Source organism: Pelodiscus sinensis, chromosome 4 (genome assembly GCF_052426305.1).
Source record: "Pelodiscus sinensis isolate ZL-2025 chromosome 4, ASM5242630v1, whole genome shotgun sequence".
NCBI classification, from domain to species: Eukaryota; Metazoa; Chordata; order Testudines; family Trionychidae; genus Pelodiscus; species Pelodiscus sinensis.
This window is the reverse complement of record NC_143055.1, coordinates 125,401,900-125,422,212: the sequence shown is the minus strand read 5'-3', so window position 1 is coordinate 125,422,212 and position 20,313 is coordinate 125,401,900. Positions and strand designations below refer to the sequence as shown.

General features: G+C 46.4%; 1 protein-coding gene across 1 annotated transcript in view; it reads right to left on the bottom strand.

Annotated features, from left to right (window-relative positions):
* The window catches only part of RASGEF1B (RasGEF domain family member 1B), a 324,638-nt gene extending 310,883 nt beyond the window's left edge, over nt 1-13,755 (bottom strand). The window contains exon 1 of the mRNA XM_075929472.2: nt 13,399-13,755. Within this exon, the coding sequence (XP_075785587.1) occupies nt 13,399-13,467 (69 nt within the window). The 5' untranslated portion in view covers nt 13,468-13,755. The remainder of the gene's footprint in view (nt 1-13,398) is intronic.
* Between the last annotated feature and the right edge of the window lie 6,558 nt (nt 13,756-20,313).

Here is a 20,313-nt window from a genome sequence, read left to right as displayed (position 1 = left end):
CCAGGGACCCAGCAAAGCACTGAAACAAATGTTTAGTTTCAACCGTATAGGTAGGCCGACTGAAGTCAATTGCTGTGCAGTGAATCTCTCAGACTGCTCACGTGCCTAAGTGCTGTGCTGGATCAGGACCGTAGGTATCACGCTGAAAGGTGATTTAAGGAAAGCACAGATTAGTTATTCACATTTTACAAGGGGCTGCTCAATCTTCCCCTTCATTATAGGCCCTGCTTCCACCTGACCTCTTCCCTGCCTCCTCCCTTGAGTGCACAGTTGATTTTCAGTGTTCCAGATGGGAGGGAGGGGGAGAGAAGAGTGCTAATCAGCTGATTCACAGTGCTCCAGAAATGCTGGGAGGAAGGGTGAGGAGTAGGTAAATGCAGGGCCCCCAGCATGTGAGAGGTGCAGGGTGAGGGGAAAAGACAGAGGGTGCATGGGCCATCTGGAGAACCTTGATCAGGCCGCATGTGACCTGTGGGTGGAAGGTTGCCCACCACTGGTCTATGTGAAGGATGGAATGAACCCTACATCTTGTAGAATTTCAGCTCTCCCTCTTTTTATGCTGAACAATAGTGTATGTTCAACATTCTGCATGTGCTTAAGTGCTTGCCTGGATGGGTCCAGCATGCTTAGCACTTCGCAGGATCCAGTTCTTAAAGGACACCTCAACTCCTAATGATGTGACACCCAAAATCAGGAACAGAAGGAAAAGCATTTAACATCAGAGTGGTGAGGGAAATCTTTGTTACCGCTGTGTGTAAGGTGCTAATACTCATGGCAATAGACATGCTGAAACCACTTGGATAGAATAGAGCCTTATTATTGTATAGCATTTACAACCAAAAAAAGTTAATTCCGATATCAGTTTTTAAAGTAGGAACGCACAAAAAAGTGGTTCGGCTTATGCAGGCTGAATTTCAGCTTTCCTGGGCAATCATTTCAAATCCAAACAAGCCAAGAATCACTGACGCTGCTGTAGGGAAATACAATATAAGGCCCAGCCCTCCCCAACAGTCACACATTACAGATTATGGCCCAGAATCATCAAACGCCTGAGTTCTATTGTCACTTAGCACTCAGTCTACACAGTGCTATTTATCAGTGCAGCAAGCAATGAAAAGCACCATTTCTGAAGGAAAATGCTGTGAGAGCTTTTCTTCATTTCAGCCTGTTGCCATGTGCACAGGGGGTAGCAATTCTGCCCCCGCTCTAGATTTAGGACCAGACCCCTGTAGCATACAGCCAGAGCTGGCCCGAGCCATTCGTGCGTCCCGGCCCCGCCCGGTCCAGCGCATGCGCGGCTCCGCCCGCTCCGGCACCCCCTATAATGGGGCGCCCCAGGCAGTAGCTCGGTCAGCCCGTAGCTTGGGCCGGCTCTGCATACAGCTGTAACCCATGCTGACATATGGTGGCTCTGTCCCCTTCTTGTGGCTACATCTACTCAGCAACATTATTTCAAAATAACTTGGTCCGCATCTACACAGCAGGCAGTTATTTCAAAATAGTGTTGAAGTCCTGTCAAGCTGGAGGACTTCTTACTCCGACTCCTGTAACCCTCTTTGTACAAGGAGTGAGGGAAGTCGGAGGGAGAGTGCTCCGTTTCGAAATAAGTGCTGTTGTAGAGGCTCCCAATTTTGAAATAAGCTATGCAGTTGACATAGCTCCATTTGAAGAGCTTATTTCGTGTGAAACCCTGCCGTGTAGACACCCTGAGAGATTTAAGGTGGAGCCACCGTCTCCCAGCTGACAGTCTTCAAGCAGTAGTGTGCCACGTTTAGCATTCCGGGTTCCACATCCGGAGCCAGCCTCAGTGAGGGGCGCCATTACAAGTGGTGATGTGTGTGAGAGTTTGAATTACTCAGCTGCCTGGGCTGGGCTCTGTTGCTCAGTATACCCACATCAGAGCGTGGCCGGAGCACATGGTGGTTCCCGAGTCTGCTGCTGACTTTTGGCTCATGCAGCAGAGACTTGTGCTTTTAAATCTAATGGCCCAGGGTTCAAAACCCCTGCAAACACGCAGACGGACAGCATCATTACACAGCTACCGCTCGGCTGTGTGAAGTTTGCAGCATTCCCTGTGGAGGTGAGCGAGAGATTGTATTCGAGCCAGCCAGGTGTACATCTGAGACACCCTGCCCACACCACAGCACAATTCTGCGGTTGAAGAAAGCTATGGTTCTTGCCTCCTCCATACCCCTTTAAGGCATCATGTACCAACAGCTCACATCAAGGACCTCCATTGGCATGAAGCGTTGCAACCCTAGAGCCATAATATTTTACAACCCTAGAGCCATAATATTTTACACCAGCTGATGCTCTGACCTCAAAGGAGCAGTTCCCAAATCCCTCCCATCTCCCCTGCACAACTTCATAAGAGTCTGTGACCATCTGGTCCTTTGGATTTCCTTCTGACCAACGTAACCCGCTCTGGTGCTTGTTATTTAAATCCTCTTATTTGCATTGCAGCTCACAGAAGGAGAGAAATGCTCCATTTCTACACCACATCTTCTCCCAGCAATTCAGAGCGCTAAGCCACAACTTAAGACCACGAGCAAACAATCCCCTTGCGTGCCCTGTAATCCTCCCAGGGAAGGCTAAAGAAAGCAAAGTTAAGAAAGCAAAAGAAGGGGAAAGGTCAGATTCAGTGCAAAACGGTCTTCACAGTGTATAAAAACGAACAACTGGCAAGCAGCACACACTAAACCTCCTTCTGCTGCAGACGTCACATAGCCTAAGTATGCTTGATTTACTGCAGTGATGCCTGCACTCCAGGGACACAACTGCAGTGCTGTAGCTATGTCACTGTAGCATTATAGTAACACTTGCTTCTGGGAAAACCCATCCCATTCCTATTGCTGTAGTAAACCCGCCCTGCAAGGCGACAGCTAGGGCATCTATACGGGGGCTTAGGTCATTTTAAGTATGTCTCTCAGGGGCATGAATTCTTCACATCCCTGAGCAACATATCCAGATTCACCTACATTTAAAATGTAGGCCAGGCCTCAGCCTTACAGGGGGTTTTAATAAGATTAGGAACAACCCCTTGGAGCCAATATTAGCCGTGGAATAATGGGATAATTTTTAGAAGGCATTGTCAGTAGAGAGATGGGCCTGAGCCACAGACTTTAAATTTGAATACAGACCTGAACTTTCTCTAACTTCAAGAATATTTCAGGGAGGAGGGGCTGTGCTAGCCCATTATAGCAATCGGTACTGAATCTTCAATATTCCTCGCTCGCACCACTACCTCTGGATCCAGGCCCTTCAGTCTGCAATATATGTACAGTAGACTGCCGATAATCCGGCACCTTTGGGACCCGGGGGGTACTGGATTATCGGATATGCTGGAGTATCAGGAGGTACTCCAGCAGGAGGGCTGTGACGGGTTGAGTGGGGGGGGTTCGGCAGGGAACAGCGCAGCATGGAGTGAGCCCTCCGCCGTTTTGCAGGGAGGTGGGGGAAGCACTATGCAGCCACCGGCGACAGGCCAGCTGGGGTTGCAAGTGGCAGCGGCAACTCGGGGAAGCAGTGGGGCAGAGCAGCTGGGGTGCTGCCAGGTTGGTCCCACAGCGTCGCCCCTCACCTGAGCAGTGCTGCAGGACCAACTCAGCAGCACCCCAGCTGCTCTGGCCACCGCTTCCCCAAGTCCGCCACTTGTCAGTTTCAGCTACGGCAGCGGCAGACTTGGGGAAGCGGCGCAGAGCAGAACCGCTGGGGTGCTGCCAGGCGCCGAGCAGGGATGTGAGGGGCGGCGCTGTGGGACCAACCTGGCAGTACCCAAGCTGCTCTGCTCCGCTTCCCCAAGTCCGCCACTTGTCAGTTTTAGCAGCAGCAGCGGACTTGGGGAAGCAGCACAGAGCAGCTCCAATTGTCCGGCTGGCCAGAGCACTTCCGGGTTCCAGCTGGTGCCAGACTATTGGGAGTGCCAGACCACTGGATGCCGGACAATTGGAGTTTTATTGTATCTTCTACACACCCCTGTGGCAAAGTAGAACTATCCCAGTCAGAGACTAAGATTATGTCTAGACTGCAGGCTTCTTTTGAAAGAAGCTTTTCCAGAAAAGATCTTCTGGAAAACTTCTTCCAAAAGAGAGCGTACACAATGCAGAAGCGCATAGAAAAAGTGATCTGCTTTTTCAAAAGATGGCATCCATTCAGTAACCTCGCATATAAGCTGTGATTGCTATGGACGGAGTGGCCACTAAGGCACCTGTGCTTTTTCCTCTGGGTACGTCTACACTGCCACCCTAGTTTGAACTAGGGTGGCTAATGTAGGCATTTGAAGTTGCAAATGAAGCCCGGGATTTAAATATCCCAGGCTTCATTTGCATCTTGCCAGGTGCCGCCATTTTTAAATCCCCCTTAGTGCGGACTCCGTGCCCGCGGCTACACGTGGCACAGAGTAGGAAGTTCAAATTAGGCTCTCTAATTCGAACTACCATTACTCCTTGTGGAATGAGGTGTACCGATAGTTCAAATTAGAGAGCCTAATTCGAACTACCTACTCCGTGCCGCGTGTAGCCGCGGGCACAGAGTCCGCACTAAAGGGGATTTAAAAATGGCGGCACCCAGCAAGATGCAAATGAAGCCTGGGATATTTAAATCCCGGGCTTTGTTTGCAACTTCAAATGCCAACATTAGCCACCCTAGTTCAAACTAGGGTGGCAGTATAGACATACCCTCTCTTCTCTTATTCCGAAAGAACTCCCTCTTCCCCGTCCACACATGGCTTTTACCCCCGAAAGAACTCTTTCAGAAAAAGGCTTCTTCCTCATAGAATGAAGATTACCAATGTCAGAAAAAACCCTCTGTTTTCAATTTTCTTTCGGAAGAATGAGATTGCAGTGTGGCTATAACTCAAGTTCTCAGAAAAGTGGCCGTTTTTCCGGAAAAAAAAGACTCCTTGGTGTAGACCTACCTTAAGTGGCTTTGCCCCAGTCACATGAGAAGTCTGTAGTTATGCTCAGTTCCCTGCTTCACTCTTATAAGTCGCATGCTAGTGTCCTAACCACTGGAGTTGTGCGGGATCTGCAGTTCCTCTGCAGGAAGTGCTGACAATGGGGAGGTTGTGGGGCTAGTGTTTTACGCCCATCTTTAAATATCAAAGAAATCTGTATATATAAAACAAGTTACACCTTTAAAAAAACAAAAAACAGCTTCTTATAAAGGTTAAGTTTTCCACTACAAACCTTAGGCCGGCCTGTCAGCTTCCAAGCAAGCAGTAAATGCCACTGCTCAATTGCCAGAAACCAAAGTTATAGTTTCAAAATCCTCATATTGCTCTCATTGAAGTCAATGAAATTTTGCCACTCACTGATGTGGGAACAGGGTCATGCCTCTCTTTCATATTTTGCTATGCAAGTGGCAAGGGATACACACACACCCCCACCAGGATTAATAACCCTTTCATTAGATCTCAAATGATTGAGACAACGTTAATTAAGGGCTTCTGAGTTCTGTAATGTTATCCTTAGTTTTAATTAGGCAGATTTCCTCAGAGACCTTTAGCTTCAGGTTAGGAAAGAAAGATAGTGTCAATAAGCTGTAACTGTTGCTACACAATTGGCTTATCCAAAGCAGCAGGAGCATGCTTGCTATTCACAGTAAAGATTCTCCACACCAAAACATGGTCTACCCCAAGTGATCCAAATCAAACCAGCCCTCTCACAAATCACCAGATTTAAAAAAAACGAAACAAAACCCCAAACACAACGACACACCTTTGGGTTACTTGCCTTCTGGTTTGTTAATGTAGGGTGCATCATTTTAAAGCTCTTCTTCAACCAGAATGGAAGCTGACATTGAAGTGGTATTGTGATGGGGTAGGGTAGGTCCTGTGGCCTTCTGCTTGTGGTCTGGCCACTCCTTGCCACCTTACAGTCCATTTAGCCAATCCACATTCCCTTAACTTGCTGGCAAGAATTGTGGAAGATCATATCAAAAGCTTTGCTACAGTCAAGGTATATCACATCCACTGACTTCACCACATCCGTTCTCATCCAGAACCAGTTACCTCATCATAGAATCAGATTGGTCAGGCACGACTTGCCCTTGGTGAATCCATGTTGACTATTCCTGATCATTTTCCTCTCTTCCAAGTGTTTCAAAAAGGATTCTCTGAGGATCCCCTGCATGATTTTCCAGGGACTCTGAGGTAAGAGACATGCCCACATGATGCTTAAGCACTATACTGGCTATACCTCTTAGGGGTGTAACAAAGGGTCCATCATATGAACCTTTGTACCCATTGTGGCCGGGTCAGTCCCACTCCTGGGTCCCAGACCCCTGTTCTATCCACTACCCCACAGTTTAGGGGCCATAGTACAAGTCTCACTCTCCTTGTTTTGGCATTTGGCCTTCTGTCCCTCAGCAAAACAACAGAGTGTTGGGGCCAATGCCCTTGGCCAGTCGGGGCTGAGTAAACAGTCCTCCTCTGGTCACTTGGGGAAAGGGAGTTTCCAAACGCTCCCTGCCCAAGCCCCTCACCTCACCCTGCAGCCTTTAGCAGTGCTGGTGTTGTTCTGCTCAGCTCCTCTGAGTCTCCTTATCAGTTGTTTGTTCCTTTCCACTCTCCCCCTCCCCAGCCCACAGCGAAGGTTTTTAAAGAGGGCGGGTGGCAGCCTGAACAGCTCACCTGGCCCTTCATTGCTTTATAGCAGCCCTATCTCAGCTGCCCCTGATTAACCAGGGCCTTTGCTGTTCCTTTTTTAAGACCTCCTTCTCTCCCCTTCTATCAACCCTCTTAACCTGCCCTGTCATACCATGCACACATTATGCCCTATGCCAGCCCCCAGCTAAGGTGCATGGAAAGGCATGAAAATAATTGTAATCAAAAATATAAATTGGTTAATCGGCATGCAAAAGCTTTTGCAGAGTTCCAAGTTGCTGCAGCTAAGGGATGCTGCTATCAAAGCTTGTTTGCAATCATACCATTACTTTTAATTCCATTCGATTTGTCACTGACTGCAGAGTTCCCACCGTGTACATGATGTTGGAGGGCTTCTTCTCTTTGAACTTACAGCCTAGGAAGCAAGCCCTGCAAGCTGGGATTCATTCTGTTGCATGCTGCCCTGAAAGCAATACAAAAAGTACGCCCCAAGAATCATTCAAGGCTGGAAAAATACAACCCTAACTAACTGGGGAAAAAATGGATTTATTGTGGAGGGTGGAGCTGTTTGGTTAAATGGTGAAAAATGTCTAAGCATGAAACTGTCTGAGCACCCCAAACAAACCTCCTCCCCTACTTGCTTGACAGTGCCTAAAAAACCCCAGTCCATAGTAAGCAGGTGGTGTGGCCCCACACTGGCTGAGGGTGGGCAGACAGCTTCCTCAGAGTGTCCTGTGTGGGTAGGGAAAAGCCCAATCTGACAACCCTTTTCAGCATGGAGTAGGATTCCTTGCACTGCCTCAGGGGCCAGACTGCTGGCAGCACTGCCTCCTCTTGGAAATGTAGCCACTGGCTACCATATTCCCAGTGCAAGATGTGAAGGCATTCGTAGCTGCTGACCCCTATAGAATTGCAGTGACTGCTCTTGGCTCTACTTGCGCATGAAAAGTGAGAGAAGAGTCATTTATGTAATAAGATGTTTGAAAGACACGGGAGGTTCCAACGGTAGAATCGTTGCCCTCTGGATTTAAGAGCATACCACAGAAGACAGTCCTGCCCTGGCAGGGGTCTGGAGGAATTGGCCTAATGGGTCTCTTCTATCCTTAAGTCCATAGGCCAGACTCTAACAGCCTTGTTCTCACTTTGTTCTCTAGGGCTACGTCTACACTGCGTGGTTTTTTTGGCAGAAGATATGCAAATTGAGCACTTATTTGCATATCTCATGCTCTCATTTGCATATCCTTTTCCAAGCCTTTTTGACAAAGAGGTTTTTGTGATTAAAAATCCCTGTGGAGATGGGGGTCATTTGTTGGGGAAAAAAAATGTGCGAGATTCCTCAAAAAATGAGGTTTACAGGCCCTTGGGCAAAAGGGTTTTTTCCCAACAAATGGCCCTGTCTACACAGGGCTTTTTATCGCAAAAACATCTTCCACAAAAAGGATCAGAAGAGGATATGCAAATGAGATGATATACAAATATCATCTGCCAACAATAAACACGCTGGCTATGTCTACACTGGCACCCTTTTCTGGAAATGCTTAAAACGGAACAGTTTTCCGTTATAAGTATTTCCGGAAAAAGCGCGTCTACATTGGCAGGATGCTTTTCCGGAAAAGCACTTTTTCTGGAAAAGCGTCCATGGCCAATGTAGACCTGGTTTTCCGGAAAAAAACCCTGATCATCATTTTCGCGATTGGGGCTTTTTTGCGGAAAAGACTACTGTGCTGTCTACACTGGCCCTTTTCCGGAACAGTTTTTCCAGAAAAGGACTTTTGCCCGAACGGGAGCAGCATAGTTTTTCCGGAAAAACACTGACAATTTTACAGTAGATCGTCAGTGCTTTTCCGGAAAAGCAAGCGGCCAGTGTAGACAGCTGGCAAGTTATTCCAGAAAAGCGGCTGCTTTTCCGGAATAAGTGGCCCAGTGTAGACACAGCCGCAATGTAGACGTAGCCTAGGATTAAGGGACTAGTTGATGTGAGCCACATCATTGAGCTAGACCGGGGACAGAAGTTACTTCCCTGTTACTTCCCTGTTAAAGAAGAGGAAACCATGAAGGCAACTATTACTGATCCCTGGTCTACACTACAAACTTATGCCATTTTACCAGCATAAGACACACCCACTGAGGCAGTTCTACCAACTGCTTCTGATGTGGACAGGGCTATGCTGACAGGGGCATTCTCCTGTCAGCACAGCTACGATAGCCTTTTTGAGGAAAAGCTTCTTCAAATGAAGCGTGGTGTGGAATATCGCCATGCTTCATTTGCATAATTAATTAGCAGCCACTTTTGCACAAGAAGCTTTTGCTCAAAAAGGAGCTGTGTAGATGGCTCCTTTTTGCGCTAAACCCCCCTCTTGCACAAGAGCCGTTCTTCCTCATTTTTTCAGGAAGGCAGCAAGCCGGTCCCTGGTATCAAAAAGAGAAATGCTGATTTTAGAAATGTTTTACTTTTTTCCTTTGGAACTATATGTTTTTATCCCTTCACCTTTAGAACCAGGTGCTTTAGTTTTCTGTATGCTGGGATGACATCTTAATGGAAGCCAGGAAATCCATCTTTAAAAGGGGAACTAAAAATAGCTTTTTTAGACTTAAAAACATCATTGCTTTAAAATCAATTTTCTTAGGTTCTTCCAGGGCTAAAAGCATATCCTGAGCCCCATTGGAAAGCTGAAAATGTTCCATCTAAATGGTGATATGACACATCATTTTCTAGTCATGACATTTTATGTCTGGAAAGATGGGACTTGGCCCAGGACTGAATCTTGCTTGGCCTTTGTCTCAAAGAAAAATAACGGTGGCAGAGGAAGATAGCGAATGTCATTTGGTGCAGGCTGACTGATTTAATGTCAGATGTTTGAAGATGCTCAGATATGTGGAGTATGGAACATATCTCAGGGATGATGGATGGGTGGGCAGAGTGCAGGTGAGAAAAACAGAGGTATCATAAATGAATTTGCTCTGTGATTTGGCATGTGGAGATGATCATGCTCATCAATATGGTTTATATATAGATGCTCACACAAAGCCTGAAATTGATGCTCTTGAAACCTTCACCCACAAGATTCCCCACCATTCATTTGGGTGGGGCAGAACTAACACAGCTAATCTCAGTTTTCAACTGTAGCTCTTTTGGAAAATGTAAATACACCACTATGGCTGATAAAAGTGAAGGCACTGAAACTTAACACTCCAGAGGCCAGCCCTGGTCAGAAGGCAATCCACAGCCACAGGGTTCCTCATTTTTATAGGTTACCAGAACCATTGCCACAAGTGGTGCTAGGACCTCTGCAAGTCACTTAATCTGAGTCTCAGCTCCCCAGCTATGCAATGAGGACAACAGTATTTCCCTATTTTTCACAAGTGTTGCAAGATTAAATATCTTAGGGATTGTGAGACAGATACTATAGTAATAGTGGGCTACAGAAGATACCTGAGGGTATGTCTACACTGCCACCCTAGTTTGAACTAGGGCGGCTAATGTAGGCATTCGAAGTTGCAAATGAAGCCCGGGATTTAAATATCCAGGGCTTCATTTGCATCTTGCCGAGCGCCGCCATTTTTAAATCCCCCTTAGTGCGGACTCCGTGCCCACGGCTACATGCGGCACGGAGTAGGTAGTTCGGATTAGGCTCTCTAATTCGAACTACCGTTACTCCTCGTGGATATTTAAATCCCGGGCTTCATTTGCAACTTTGAATGCCTACATTAGCCACCCTAGTTCGAACTAGGGTGGCAGTGTAGACATACCCAGAGATAGGTAGCTAAAATAGTCCTGCAAAGCATTTAGTGCATACTGTTTCACTATACAAGCAATAATGTGTTAATCCCTAAAGCTCCATAATTGTTATGCTAAACCAGCTGAGCAGGGGAAGCATTTGGTATATGGAAAAAAAACAAAAGTATAAATGTTTGCCAGACAGAAGAGGTTATAAGAGGTTTGGGAAACGTAAGCAAACGTTGCAAATAATGACAAGCAGACAAACTACCATTTTTAAACACACAATATTAGGCAAATGTCTCTAACTTAAAAATAAAGCCAAAACGCAAACCTCGATGAAATAAAAAAGCTTTTCTAAAATGAGCTCTCACCAAATGCTTCAAGATATTTACATGGTGCTACAATCTCCATGCTGCAGGAAGCAGATTCTTCCAGGGGAACTGGCTAATTTTAGCTCCAGCTGGCTAATTTTAGCTGGGAGCTGATCTGCTATGAGTGTGTGTTTATGGCACTTTCTAACTGCAGAGTTTACAGGGCTTTGTAATGTCAGGGCAGCTTCTTGGGTTCTGTTATTTCCCCCCACCCCCCGCAATAGTTCCTTGAGTTCTACCATTGACTTCAATGTTAGAAGTTAAGCCAGCAGTGAACAGTTTTTAAATTCCACGTTGGGTTTGTCTTAGTTGCTTAGGATCAGGGATCTCGCAGCGGGCAGTCTAAAAAAAAGAAAGAAAAAGGGTGCCAAGTGCAAAGAACTAGGATAACTACATGCCCTCCCCCACACATACAGAGCATCTGCGGTATCCACTGTGAAATCAACAGGAGAGAAGTGTAATTTCCACTTGTGACATTTTTTAAAAGACTCATTTGTTGTTAATTTTAAAGCAATTCTTTGCTGGGACTGATAGACACAGACAGACCCTGAGCTAAGCACTCAAAGGACCTAAATCTAGCAATGAGATCCATAGGGCACATCCTGTTGATTTTAGTGGAACTTTATGTGGGTGTGAACATTCACCTACGTGGATCTCTTTGCAGAATGAGCGCCAGGGAAGAAAATTCTGGCTCCACGTTATGGAGGATGCTCAGCATTTCTCAGGATCCGGCCCACAGTAACCCCACCTATGTGTTCAGTGAATAAGAGTCTCCCTCGCGGTTACATTGTTTGCGGAAACCACAGAGTACATTTACTTACTGAATTAATACTTGTTCGTGTAACAAGCCAGATTCTGAAATCCTTACTCAAAGATTCCATTTCCTGCAGGAGAAAGGGAAGATTCTATTCCCAAGCACAACTTTCAAATATACCGTTAAGTGGTGCGGTAGCAGCCTTTAGTGAAACCCCCACATTGTTCCAAAAACAAACAAAGTTCTAAGACTGCCGGTCGGAAGGCAATGTCTCTCTATACTACACAGCACAGTCAGTTATCTAGGGCTGCATGAAGAGCTGACATTTTTCTCCTGTAAACATTGCTTCTTGTTAAAAAAATAATCGACTGGACTTTCTTTCTTCCCATTCCCTTTCTGCAAACATTTAAGTGGCTGAGTCCACTAGCAGGAATACTTGCGAAGAGCTGCTTGTAGGTTTGAATCTCCCCTGAAGAGGAATTGCAGATTGCATATCTGAAATGTGCACTGTGACGGTTGGTTACATGACGCATCAGTCATCCAATCGCCAGACTGAAAGTGCGATTGATGTAACAACACAGCCTGCCTTTTGAAATTCACATATCAAATATTTGGGCGTTGTTTGTGGAGGAGAGGAGAAGGCTGAGAAGAAATTCATATACGATTGCAAGATCCTCAGTGTATTTTGTGTGAAGTCTGCTTTGCTAAGATGAGCCAAGTTAAGTTTGACAAATTATTATTTGCTAAGCCCTGTTCCCCTGCTGGCTGTTAATGTCTTGAAAATACTAAATGGAAAAGATCCTTTTGGGAAAAATCCTGGGACAATGTCTGTACTGGGATGGAATGTAGCTGCACCTCTAGGATTGCTTTAGGTTAAATACAGCCCCCCAATAATAAGTAAACAGTTTAAAATCTCCCAGCTAATCACATTCAGATGGGACACCTGCAATGACTTCTGCCCTGTTCATTAAGAGCCTGATCCAAGGCCTATTAAAGTCAGTGGAGAGACTCGTATTGACTACTGCAGGCTTTGGACAGGATCCTTTCTTTGCAGGCCAAGGCCTTACCCAGAGCCATAGGATGAATTGGGGGGTCACCGCTGAGACGCCACGTGCAGCAGGCCAGGAGAGGCAGCAGAGTGGGATGGAGCAGGCTGCCGGGCCCTTCTGGCTCCTGCCATCTGCGTGGTAAGTGGGGTGGGGGCGGGGAACCCTATTGCCACCACACCCCCGTAATCCCACAAGCCACGTTGCTTGGGGGAGGAGGCAAGGAAGCAGGGTGCAGGAGAGGTGGGATTTAGGGAAAGGATGGAATGGGGCAGCGGAGAGGTTGCCCTGGGCCCTGCACCTGGAGCACTGGGGGGGTACCCCAGCCCCCACCCTTCCCCTCGGCACAGCCCTGGCTTTACCTAGACAAAGCTGTGGGAGACAGCACTGGAACTTCGGCTGGCGTGGGAGTGCAAAAGAGGTATCTCCCCCACGTTCCAGTTCTGCTGCGATTTATAAGCTTCATATTCCGAACCTTATTCTGTGTTCAGATTTTCATTCTTGTAACTAAAGGTCGCTTCAAACTACTTGCCACTCCCCAGGCGCAAGCAGGTAAACTGTTTGGTCCCCTTTTGTTATGGGGCACAGCGAACTAGAAAAGCAGGGGGAGGGACATTCACTTTAAAACCCCCCTCGGCAAGAGGGAAATGACCCTAGCCTGCCACTCAGTGACTGCTCACGCGCTCATCTGTCAGCAGGGACGCTGCCCTAGGGAGGTTACCCACTCCGCAGAAAGGAAAATGCAAACAGCAGCCTCCTGCCCCTTCCATCCCATGCGGCCCTTCAAAGGTGGACCAAGAACACAAGCCACGCTCAAACCTGCGGCATCTTGGAGACCCCGCGCAAAGAGACGCGATGAGAGCAAGAGGTCAAATGGCATCGTTGCCCACACAAGCACCTACCTCAAACATGGGAGAGGCGCCCTTGTCCGGCAACGTGCAGCCCAGGAGCTCTGCAAGAAACTTTGCCATATACAAGCAGGGTGGAGGAGGAGGGTCTCTCTTAGATCTTGTCAGGGTGCCAGGTAAATATCCTCTGGCAATAGGAGCTCAGCAGAGAAATTCTCCCTCACGCCTTTGCCATTCTTCCAGGTGTTGTCCAAGTTGCCTTCTCCCATCTTCCTGGTCCGGCATTGTAAAAGTGCTGTAGAGATTTGCCAGGTGGCAACCTGGATGGTGGTAAAAAAACCAAACACACTAATAGAGAAATGGACTAAAGAACCAGCCCTGTGCCTGGTCTCTCTGATGTTTGCTTCTAGCCTTTCCCGCTGAATGTCACTATTACCATAGCAAAGGAAAGGGGCCCCACTGAGGGGGTTGCAAGAGGGATAACACTGCTGAAGTGAAGGCAGGCAGCTGGAGACAGGCAGTGAGAAGCAGCCGGTGTTTTGCAGCAGAGGATTTACCCGGCTGGGTGACACGCACACACACAGACACACAGGAGCACAGCATCCCGGCTAGGTCAGACTCTTGCTGCCACGGCAGCGGGGATTTCCATGGCATTTTCCTTTTCGGAAGCAGCCCTTGAATGAAGCTGCCCGTCCCTTTCCCTCCTGTCAAGCACGTCCCTGGTGCCTCTGGCCAAGCTGAGCTCAGTGTCACCAGCTTGAGGGGCTTGGATGAGGGAAACACAGGCTGCCCTCAGTGGGAATGGAGTCACTGCAATGGACCAGGAAGCTTTTGATCAGCTTGGACACCCGAGGGCTGCATGTGAGTGCCCCCCTAATAAAACAGACACTGCTCAGCCTTGCCCGGTCACCCTGACTCCACACCCCTCAGCAGCACCAGCACTTACAGCAAGAGCTGCTGCTCTTTTAGCAGAGCGGCTATTAAATTCCAAGTCTTCTCTTTCCAGAGAAACATACACCCTATAGGAAGTAACAGCTAATAAGTCACTCACTCCAGATTTTCACACACTGTATTTTCACCATTTTTGATGCCCCAAATGGCTCAGCTCAACAAAGCCCAATTTACTTCTGCTGAAGGCTTTTGAAGGCTTCAATATCTGAGATATAGGTGAGAGGATTCTTCTAGGAGGGGTAGGTGAGATTTTGTGGCCTGCACTGTGCAGGGGGTCAGACTAGATGATCATAATGGTCCCTTCTGACCCTGGAGTCTACGAGGAAACTCTCTCCATTTCAGCAGGTGTAGAATTGTTGCTATCAGGCAAACAGAAAACACAAACACACACACACACACACACACAACACAACAAGTAGTTTTGGTTTGTTTGCAATTCATGTACCTATGGTTGTCTACCCTGCCCCATCTTGAGCAAAAAAAAAAAATGCAACTGAGGCAAAGCATGGACTATTGTTGTGCCTCATTTGCATAAGTAATGAGGCTCCATTTTTGCACAAGAGGCTTTTGCACCAAAAGGAGCCATCTACACAACTCCTTTTTGCGCAAGAACCCCCTCTTGTGCAAGAGCTGTTCTTCCTCTTTTTTTCAGGAAGAACACCTCTTGCGCAAAAACGGAGCCCCATTAATTATGCAAATGAGGTGTGGCGATATTCCACACGTCACCTCATTTGCATATTTTTTGCACAAGAGTGAGCAGTGTAGACATAGCCGTAGTGTTTTAAAATAGTACGACCAAGGTTGTTTTAGAGTTGCAAAGATTTTTGTTCTATTTGTACTGCACCTACCATGATTGGGACTCTTAGGATCTACCACGATGCAAAGACACAAAATAAATGTTTCACAGGTGGTGAGGGTCTGGTTGTATGGCTAAGATTGCCAAAGCTGCCTAAAGACATTAAAATGCTTGTGAACTAGGCATGCGCCTCTCTTAAGCTGAATATTGATGAAATGCAACTGATTGGCCACGACAGTTCATTGCACTCCTCCCCTGAAGGAAACAGTAGCATCCAATGTGCATCAGACATCAGATAAACTCCCTTCTTAGAATAGTGATAGAGATGCAGCCGTGTTAGTCTGGTCTAGCTAAAACAAAAGACAGGATTATGTAGCACTTTAAAGACTAATAAGATGGTTTATTAGGTGATGAGCTTTCGTGGGCCAGACCCACTTCCTCAGATCAAATTGTGGAAGAAAATTGGTACGACCATATATACCAAAGGGATACAATCAAAAAAAGTGAACACATAAAATTGACAAATCAGATTTTAGAACAGAGTGTGGGTGAGGGGGGAAGGTTAGTGTCTGAGAGGTAACCCCTCACCTCCACCCTGTTCTAAAAATTTGATTTGTGAATTTTATGTGTTCACTTTTTTTGATTGTATCCCTTTGGTATATATGGTCGTGCCAATTTTCTTCCACAAATTGATCTGAGGAAGTGAGTCTGGCCCACGAAAGCTCATCACCTAATAAACCATCTTGTTAGTCTTTAAAGTGCTACATAGTCCTGTCTTTTGTTTCCCTTCCTAGAAGGCAGCTACGGACCCTGATCTTCCAATTGGATCCAGGGGAACTCTTGCACCCATGTAGACTCCCATTGACTTCAGGAGTCTCTCTGCACACATCCAACTGTAAAAACTGGCCTTTTGCTATTGTTCAATTGACTGTTGCACTAGAAACAAGTCCTTTCCCTAGTATTATACCCCTTGGCGCATGTCCACAGTTAGGGAATCCATGCTTTCTTTGGGTAATTAACTCCAGAGTCTCAAAGATAACCCAGGCAGTATTAGAAAAGACAAAAGTTGCTTTAAGAAATAAACTACTAACAAAACCAAAATACTCTACCCTCAAACTGAAACTATACCAATGCTGCACCAAAGAGCCCCAGCTTATGCAGACTGACCTAACCCAATAACGTGTGTGAATGAAATAATGTCCAGGGTTTTCAGAATTTCAAAAGAAACTGCTTCATCCTCTGCAGGCCGATTGAAGGGACAGGCAAGCAGGATTGTTGTCCTGGGCACCTTTTTCCAGAGGGGCTACTTGGCTTGGTGAGCTCTTTTAATTCACTGAGGGCAGTTTTATTTTTTTGTACTCCACTGATTGGCCCACGGTGGGATTTAGGTTTTTGGTGGAGAGGGCATCAGAAATATTTTCTGCCCTGGCTGGCAAAAATCACTCGGACCAACCCTAAGCCAAGGTGCATTGTTATCAATTAAGTTACATCAAGGTACACGAGCTGGTCCCACATCTTCAAAAGAGTTTCACAGAACCCCAATAAAAATTATAATGATCCCAAGAGTATTTTCAAAACCATCACCACAGATAACCGGTTTAGATTCCCAGAGTTGAGGCTGAAATGGCGTATTAGGTACCATTTCCCACGTCCCAATCTTGTGGCTATTAAGAAGTTTTGTATCACAGCAAATTATAGCTCCCTCCTCAATCTTCTAAAGGAATCGGTGTTTTCAGTCAATCTGCCAGGCCTGCTTGGCTGGCGTATCTAATCTGCTTTTACTGGTGAAGAATGTGGCCCACATAAAATGAAGCACTGTGCTATCATCGTGAAGACACAACCTCATGGATTAAAAGGGGAAGAGATGAGGGCAGAGTCGAGTAATCGTGCCAATATAAAACCTCTTATTTGTAAACAGAATTGTGTTTGTGCCCAATGCAAATTGGTTTTGCAATTAAGTGAAGAACAAAAAAGTTTCACTTTATGCAAATTAGTCTGGATAACAGTGAAAGTGAACATTGCAGTTCTTAGCGCTCCAGTAGGAAGTGGAATACATTGCAAATATTTTGACATATTTTGACATATCAGCTTCTAGGCAAACTATAGTGCCAAAAAAGCCATGAAAACTAAAAATCCTCTCTTAATTACCTCTAACATTATAATACAGGCTGTGCCTCCCTAAACCAGGACACTCTGGTCCAGCAACATCCATGGTCTGGCAGAACCACCAATGTTTCTGGACCACAGAACCCGGGGGCAGGGAGGTCTGGCAGTGAGGCTGGGAGCACAGCAGGGACACCGAGGACTGAGAGGGAGCCCCATGGTGGAGGGTCAGGCAGCACAATGGGGAGCTCTGGCCCAGGTGGCAGTGGAGCCGGTAGCAGCTGGGGAACCCTGATTGGGCTAGCAGCAAGGGGCCTTGTGCCCAAGCCCAGCAGCAATGAGGCCAGGGCCAGAACCCGAGCCTGGAACCAACCGGCAGGGGGGATGGGTGGGGGTCTCAGAAGCCAGTGAAAGGGGACCTCTCCTGGTCTGGCAAATCCCCTCGTTCAAGAATGGTCAAATCCCGAGGGTCCCGCACCAGGGAGATCCAACCTGTACTTAATAGCTGTAGAGTGCTATGTAAGTAACTAATTAATCTGCTCAACACACCTGTGGAAGGAAAATTGGATTTATTGACACATTGTTGGGTTCTAAATTAATAACTATTCAGGAAAGAACAAGAGCTATTCAGGAAACACAAGAACAAATGGATATAAGCTGGCTAGTAGGAAGTTTAGACTTGAGATTAGACGAAGGTTTCTAACCATTAAAGGAGTGAGGTTCTGGAACGGCCTTCCAAGGGAAGTAGTGGGGGCAAAAGACCTATCTGGCTTCAAGATTAAACTAGATGGCTGTGTCTAGACTGGCACGTTTTTCCGGAAAATCAGCAGCTTTTCCGGAAAAACTTGCCAGCTGTCTACACTGGCCACTTGAATTTCCGGAAAAGCACTGACTATCTCATGTAAAATCATCAGTGCTTTTCCAGAAAAACTATGCTGCTCCCGTTCGGGCAAAAGTCTTTTTCCGAAAGACTTTTGCCCAAAAGGGCCAGTGTAGACAGCATAGTACTGTTTTCCGCAAAAAAGCCCCGATCGTGAAAAAGGCGATCGGGGCTTTTTTGCGGAAAACCTCGTCTAGATTGGCCACGGACACTTTTCCGCAAAAAGTGCTTTTGCGGAAAAGCATCTTACCAATCTAGACGCGCTTTTCCAAAAATGCTTTTAACGGAAAACTTTTCCGTTAAAAGCATTTTCAGAAATTCATGCCAGTGTAGACGTAGCCGATGGGTTTATGAAGGGGATGGTTTGATGAGATAACATGATCTTGGTAACTAATTGACCATTCATTATGAGTGGGAAATAGGTCAATAGAGGGATGATAGGAGTTACTATAGAGAACTTTCTGGGTGTCTGGCTGGTGAGTCTTGCCCACATGCTCAGGGTTTAGCTGATCGCCATATTTGGGGTCGGGAAGGAATTTTCCTCCAGGGTAGATTGGCAGAGGCCCTGGAGGTTTTTCGCCTTCCTCTGTAGCATGGGGTACAGGTCACAGCTGGAGGATTCTCTGTATCTTGGGGTCTTCAAAGTATTTGAAGGCTTCAGTATCTGAGATAGGTGAGAGGATTATTCTAGGAGGGGGTGGGTGAGATTCTGTGGCCTGCACTGTGCAGGGGGTCAGACTAGATGATCATAATGGTCCCTTCTGACCTTAAAGTCTATGAGTCTATGAGGAAAGAGACCTAGGCATCATTGTGGCCCACGCAGTGAAAATTCATGCTTAAAATCCAGCAGTGAGCAAAGAGGGAAAACAAAATATTGAGAGTGAGTGTAACACTGAAAATGGCATGAATGCTAATATATAAATCAATCGTATGCTCAGCTCTGCTCACCTCATTTCAAAAGAGTACAGCAGAATTGGAGGAGAGGGGGCCTGGTAAGAACGAGTATGGAAAAACGTCCATAGAAGGGAAGATTAAAGAGATATGGTGAGGGGACGCGAGAACAAGGGGCATCAAATAGCAATTGGGACAGAGATTAGGGGCTCCTGTATATGCTTTTTCAGAATAGAAGAGTAAGGGGATGCCTGAGACTAGTGAAAGGCAATTCATTTAAAAACTGATAAAAGGGTGATTTTTTTAAATGGTGCATATCCTTGCTACAAAGCATCAGAGGGGCAAAGAGCTTAGTTGGATAGCAAAATTGAAGACAAGATAAATGACAGAGGACTCTCTGCAGTTGCCTTAGATAGGATCAAGGAAGCAAACCCTCTTGCTTCAGGACATAAACCAACTGCATATCAACTGAGGGCAGGAAGAATCTTCCACCATAGATGGGAATGTTATTTCATCACTAGCCATCCTGCAGGAAGAGAGTTACATCTTGTGAAGCTATCTGGCACCGGTGGCTGTCAGAGACAAGAGATAGGATCAGGCAGACCAGAACCCTCCTTCAGCATGACAGTTCTCATGAGACGAAGTGTGCAAAGCTACAGAGAGCACGTCAGGAAGAGAATCATTATTTTATTATCCTAACCATGTTACAATATCTCAGGAGTTCCCAGCTCCCTCTCCGATGCTCAGTAAGGTGGGGTGCTAATACCGCTATTGTTAATGCTCAAATTAGGTTACCCATTTAATCATTTTTTCGAAAAATGAGGAGTACAGGATCTGCCGAAAAAGCTCCCCGCTGTTGGTTACACTTTCACATTCGACACTGAGCCTGATCGGCACAGCAACAAAGAAACGTGAATGAATTTGGTTCACCAGAATTAGCCCCTGGCAGGCCGCCAGCACTTTATTTACCTGCACATCTGCAGGTACGGACACTTCCAGCTCCCGTTGGCCACAGATCACCGAAGTCAGTAGTATCGATAAGATCCCACTGACTCCAATGAAGCCAGGGTTTCACCCGAACGCTGCTAGTTCTACTATTAAAGACCGGTGATGCTGATAATGGCAATTGTCGGCAAGGATACAGGTAAATGTGTGGCCCTATCAGCCATCTCAGAAAAACTGTCCTGAAACAGCAAAGAAAAGTTAGTACGTTTTCTGTATGCACTAAGTTGAAGGTAACCTTTTCTAATCAGCATGCAAGATAAGAACATCTGCTCTGTCCAAAAGGCAATCAGAATAAGAAATCTGACATCTCAACATTTAACAAGATAATGAAAGCGCAACTCTT